General features: G+C 49.0%; 1 protein-coding gene across 1 annotated transcript; it reads right to left on the minus strand.

Moving 5' to 3' along the window:
- Positions 1-4,057: 4,057 nt before the first annotated feature.
- LOC119315996 (pentatricopeptide repeat-containing protein At1g05750, chloroplastic-like) lies at positions 4,058-5,554 on the minus strand. Its single transcript, XM_037590407.1, has 2 exons — positions 5,431-5,554; positions 4,058-5,043 (listed from the first exon to the last, which is right to left on the minus strand). The coding sequence occupies exons 1-2, from the start codon at positions 5,552-5,554 to the stop codon at positions 4,058-4,060; spliced, it is 1,110 nt and encodes a 369-aa protein (XP_037446304.1).
- Between the last annotated feature and the right edge of the window lie 442 nt (positions 5,555-5,996).

Consider the following 5,996-nt stretch of genomic DNA (forward strand, 5'->3'; position numbering starts at 1 on the left):
CCGTGGTTCCTTTGGAGCCATTCAAGAACAAAGTATCCAAGCCAAGGAGACAAGACCCCGGCAAGAGGAGCTTGCCGGGAAGGCCAACCAAGGCAAGGCGCCTAAGGAGACAAGACCCCGGCAAGAGGAGCTTGCCGGGAAGGCCAACCAAGGCATCTCAAGGAACTTGCCGCGACGCGCCACGCGTCCCGGCAAGGCCCGGTGAGCGACAAGCTCCCGGGCGCGACAAGACAACGACCGCGGCAAGGCGCTTGCCACGGCAAGCCACCACTCTGTGCCCACGCTCCAGCACATCCACCAACGTGTCGCTCTGGGACCCTTCCAGGCGTACGTGGCGGGAGGCTGTGCAGCCAGCGGTGAGCGGTGGCAAGCGGCGCTAACAAGATAGCCATCGTGGCGAGCAGTGGCGTCCCTGACGGTCCCTTTTGCACTATTTAGACGACGCGGACGGGCATTTAATGCCCTTGTCCCCTGCCGTCAGGGTTAGGTAAGATACACTGTAGCAGGTAGTTGTACCAACCGCAACACCTTTCTATTTTTACCCTTGTCTACGTTGCCACCTGTCGGTGACCCCTTGAGCATATAAAAGGAGGTCCATGCGCAACATAGAGGGAAAGAAGGGAACTCTCACGCTCGGTCTCGTTGGCTGCTGGAGTGTACTGTAGCACTCCGCGCTCCCGAGTAAGAACTCAATACAAACCACAAAGCAGGAGTAGGGTTTTACGCATCCGTGCGGCCCGAACCTGGGTAAACTGCTCGTGTGCTTCGCCTCGATCCGCTCTTCGTACGACCCTCGCCCCCGCCGAACCGAAAGGGACTCGGTCCGCCGGTCCCATAGGTGCTCGTGGATTAGTCCCCCGACACAACCGCACAATCCAATTGAAGCTGAACAGGGAGATTTGAACGATTGGATAGTAAGAATTACTTCCTCCATAATCGCATGTATTTCCACTTCTAGGGCCTCATTTCAATGGAAAATATATATGCCGATATGCCGCAAACAAGACAACTCTCCTATCATCATGTAAGATCTTTCTTTAACACAGTACAATCGAAGTCGCTTATATACACTCGCCTCTATGAACATAAACACACACACCCTACCCTTATAAGCACCTCGAGAGATCGAGCTGACACATCATCTTGAGATTGAGAAGTCCCCGCAGATGCCTTCGTAGTCGACTGAAACGTCTTCTCCCACTGAACGCATCGCTGGACGGCCTGAAATAAATTTACAAAAATACGAGCACCAAAGTTCAAGTCTGGGACTTGAACTCTGGTGAGGAGGTGCCTTTTGCAAAGGTCATTTTCACCTTCTCTCATGGTGACCAGTGGCAATGAAGTATGCGCGCCACTTGTTGCAGTATGGAAGTTTTTTTCGTAGATTTTTTCAAAATAATTTATCTCTTGAACCGAGCATTCAAATTATGAACCATTTTCATTGTTCAATTTCTCGCGTCAAGATCTTCGAAACTAATAGGTTTCGACGATTTTTTAATGAAAAAAATAAAAAAAGGAATCGAAACAAATGAAAACCGAGAGCCAAAAAAATGAAAACCAGGGAAGAAATAAAAAACTGGAAAAATATGGAACCCGAAACGCACTTGTGTTTTTACTTTTTTTTTACTTTTTTTGGGAAGCATATCTATGCTTTTCTCTTTCGGAAAGCACAGTTGTGCCTCTCGCAGAAGTATAGGTTGTGTTTTTCCCTATTTGGGAGTTGCTTCTCGTGAAAGCACATATTATGTTTTTTCTTTTCTTTTTGGGAAGCATAACTTTTTTTTACTGAAAGCACAACTATACTTTTCAATTTCGGGAAGCACAGTTCTGCTTCTAGCATAACCTTTTCGGGAAGCATGGTTGTACTTTTCGGGAAGCAAGTTTGATCTAGCAAATTGCAAGCAATATTTTGTTATTGTACCAATTGTGTACGTTTTGTGATGGTATGCTCTCTTCCAGGTTGCCAAGGTTAAGCCACATGGACCTCCGGCAGATATATGGAGTCTTGGTTGCACAGTTTTGGAGATGCTGACCGCCAAAGTTCCATACCCTAATATGGAATGGATGCGTATTCTGTCACCTTAGTTTTCTGAAACAGCATCTAACTTTTAAATACTGCAAGACATGTAATTTGAATGCGCTGGTATACTGGAGCTGCATACTAAGCTAAATTTTAAAAATTGAAAGATCAAGGGCTATCTTCCTAGGGGGAGGCGACTATGAATTCCATGACATTTGTATGCGCAAGTATCATAATGTATAGTGGGCACCCCCAAAAAATCTGCCGCTATATTGTTGTTGTCTATTTTGATGTATTTATTAGGGAAATTAGAAATGCATAGATACAAGTAGCAGACCCATTTCCCCGCAAAAGAAAGTAGCGAACCCATTCCCTGTATTTGGATCTTGTGGTTTTCTTAATATCAGAGTTGTGTATTGTTATTGTTTGTGATGCAATCTTCTCTCCTGCCATGTAGACACATGCTTTGCTCAAAATTGGTAGGGGAATACCACCAAAAATTCTCAATACGTTATTAGAAGATGCCCGGGATTTCATAGCAAAGTGTGTTCAAGCAAACTAAAAGGACCGGCCATCTGCTGCTCAGCTGTTGGAGCACCCTTTTGTGAAGAGACCACTGCAATATTAAGGCGTGCGATGTACATATTGCACGATACCCAAAGAACTGAAGATACAACAAATTTCTAATCTACTATTGGTTCTTTTCCTCTTATGTTCTCATGGATGCAAGCAAAGCAGTAGCCTCTATAGATGTTTGATCCTTTTCGTCTTACTCCAAATACACCTGATCATGGACGTCGTGATTAAGGCGTGGCCCCAAACAGCAGCCGTGTACAAGGAGACTATTTCTGCCTTTCTGGTGTCGCTCATTTCTAACATTTTTTTTCTTTTCAAAACCAACCTATGGAGAAGGCCTTTTTGTTTCTCTTGTAGCGCAAACCAGGCAAATGCTTGTTTGGGTGTATCTTTTTGTTTGCACCATGTTCTCTTCTTACCTATATATAGGCGAGAAAAAAATGTGCACAGATAAAGATATGTATATTCTCTCCCTCTTGCCTTTGAAAGAGGAGTAGGTGAGCACTGAGCACAAGTGAATATATGATCTTCTGACTGCAATGTATGGAAGTAATTACTGTTATTGCTTTTGACAGGGATATGGGAGCAAGTAGGTGAGACATTACGGGTGATATAATGGAAGAAAAATGAAGTAGTAGTCCAATATTTCCACAGTAACACCAACGTTATCAGTTCAGGAGCTTGTGTTATTCTTCACCTTCCAGAAATTCAGTGTCCATGTTTGATTGAGCTGATCACACATACATCACGAGATGAGCATACGATGTAAGCCCTGTGGGCTTGCTTCTGAAGATTTTTTTCAAGAATCCGCAAAGTTATGTATCATTCATTGATAGATACATAGAAGTTACATCCACATGGCACATGGGGGCTACTCGGGAAGAAAGTTGTCCAATCCAAGCGCGCCACCCCTGTACCAAAGGCGAGCATCGTTCTTGATGAGCTGAAGTAGGACGTGTATGGAGGACTGCAAGCCATCGAAAACACAGCCGTTCCGGTGCTTTCCAGAGGTGCCATGCAACCAAGAGGAGCAAGGATGCTAGTCCTTTTCTACACGAGGAAGGCACCGCCGAGCAGGCATCGATCCACCACTCGTACAACATGGCGTCAGGGTGTGGCGGCAGAGCAGTAGATCGGAACCAGGAAAGGACTTGGTACCATAGCTGGCGGGAGAATGAGCAGCCGACGAGATGGTGGTAACAGAGTAGGCACCGGGGATGCGAGTCCTTTTCTGGTGTCGCTTCATCACCTGTGTTACTGGCTTGCTGCGCATGTTGGATGCCTCTCCCGACACTGTACATGTAACGGGAGTCATAATGACCGTAGAACTGCAAATACAACAGATTTCTAATCAACCGTTGGCTCTTTTCGTCTTATGTTGTCGTGGATGGGCAAGCAAAGCAGTAGTCTGTACAAACGCTCGAAACGCAGAACATGGTGACTACTGAAAGCCTCCAGTCTTCAATGCTCACTCACGGCCTCACGCCCTGCCATCTCATGGCTGAGCAGGTCAAGCATGTCCAACACCTCCCCAGCCTGCGGATGAGACCGATGGCCGCAGACAAACTCATGCACGTCGCCGTCGATCTCCACAGCACTGCGGCCTGGCCTCTTCTTCACCCCCCGGGCTTTCATCAGGCCCCTGACCTTACCGGCCCCATCCCATTTCCCGACGGCGGCGTAGATGTTTGACAGCAGCACGTAGTTCGAGTCGCCGCCAGGGTCCTGCTCGAGGAGGTACTGCATCAGCTGCTCGGCCATGTCCACGTCCCCGTGAATCCGGCAGCCCGCGAGCAGGGCTCCAAGCACCACCTCGTTCGGCCGCATCGGCATGGTCGCCACCACGCTCATGGCCTCGTCCAGGCGCCCGGCCCGGCCGAGCAGGTCGACCACGCACCCGTAATGCTCCATCCTTGCTTTGATGCCGTGCTCTTCCCTCATGGCGTCATAGTACCTCAGCCCCTCGTCGGTGAGACCAGCATGGCTGCAGGCCGTGAGGACGCCCGTGAACGTCACAGCGTCTGGCTTGAACCCCTTTCTTCGCATTGCCTCAAAATGCTCGATGGCGTCCGTGCACCGTCCGTTGGCTGCGAACCCGACGATCATCGAGTTCCAGGAGACCACCGTCCGCTTCTTCATGCCGTCAAACACCTGCCGTGCAAACTCCACCTTACCGCACCGGGCATACATGTCAATCAGCGAGTTGGCGATGCGGATGTTGCCCTCCAGCCTCTCCCTGGTCATGAACCGGTGCACCCACATACCTAGTCCGAGCGCGCCGACCTTGGCGCACGCGGAGATGGCAGCTACCAGCGTGACGTAGTCTGGCATGACGCCATCCAGCAGCATGGCATGGAAGCAGTAGGTCGCCTCGTCGTGGCGCCCGTTCTTGACGCACTCGTCGATGAGCGCCGTCCAGGAGACCTTATCCGGGTCCAGCAGCCGCGCTAAAATACAGCGCGCGCCGCTGAACATTTTCAACACAATAAAATTTCACACAAACAAGTTGATGAAGAAAAGTTCATGTCCACAAGTTTAAAATCATGCCCACAAATTCATCCAATCAAGTTTAAAATGCAAATCAAGTTCAATACACAAATGAAAGACACATCATTCCTCGTCCTCATCTTTAGAAGACGGTTCTTCCGCCTCCGAAGATGAATCTTCCTCCCTCTCTTCATCGCGCACCGCATCACGTGAAGCTCCGACGGTGTTGGCAAGATCTTCAACGGCATCTTTATGGGAATGTGTGCGAGGAGGCACATCGAAAGACATTCCGCCCATGGCGGCCGGAGGTGCACCCATGCCTCCCATGAAAAAAGCAAAACTCATACCTCCCATGGTGACCATAGCGTCGGGGGGTGCTCGAAAGCCACCCAAGCCACCCATGCCACCCATGGCGCCGAAGCCAACGCCACCCATGGCGCCGAGGCCACAGCCACCCATTGGACGAACCATGGCTCTTTTTTGGATCAAGACTTCTTCACGGGCTAGATTGACATACTCCTTTTGCGTCACATTGAGGTTAGATGTGTCCAAGAAGAACAAGTGTTTCTCCCATTCCAACAATTTAGTACGCTCCTCATTGCTCACCTTCCTCTCCTCCAAAGCCACCTTTCTCTCTTCGGCTGCCACCCTCCTCTCCTCGGCCGCGGCATCTTGGTTCCTTGTCATTTTCCTCACCTCGTTGACTTCTTTTCTTGCCTTCACAATTGCTTCCGTAGCATTTTTGAGCTCATCATCTCCTTTCCTCTTCTTCTTTTCGGTTTTGTCTTTCTTGCACCCATCCGGTCGCTTTGGCTTTGAGTATGAACCCGAGTTGGGTGTGGGGCTTCTTTTGCCGTCATCACTTGATGCATCATCCTCCTTCTCATCATCATCCAACTTAATTGTTTGCTTC

The sequence above is a fragment of the Triticum dicoccoides genome, chromosome 6A (assembly GCF_002162155.2).
Source record: "Triticum dicoccoides isolate Atlit2015 ecotype Zavitan chromosome 6A, WEW_v2.0, whole genome shotgun sequence".
Classification (NCBI taxonomy): domain Eukaryota; kingdom Viridiplantae; phylum Streptophyta; class Magnoliopsida; order Poales; family Poaceae; genus Triticum; species Triticum dicoccoides.

What these genes read in the sequence shown, in the direction of transcription:
- LOC119315996 (XM_037590407.1), bottom strand. Translation starts at nt 5,554, where the DNA reads ATGGTTCGTCCAATGGGTGGCTGTGGCCTCGGCGCCATGGGTGGCGTT. An exon ending in CGCTATGGTCACCATGGGAG is followed by an intron (nt 5,044 to 5,430) that starts GTATGAGTTTTG and finishes GCTGTATTTTAG; the next exon opens with CGCGGCTGCTGGACCCGGAT.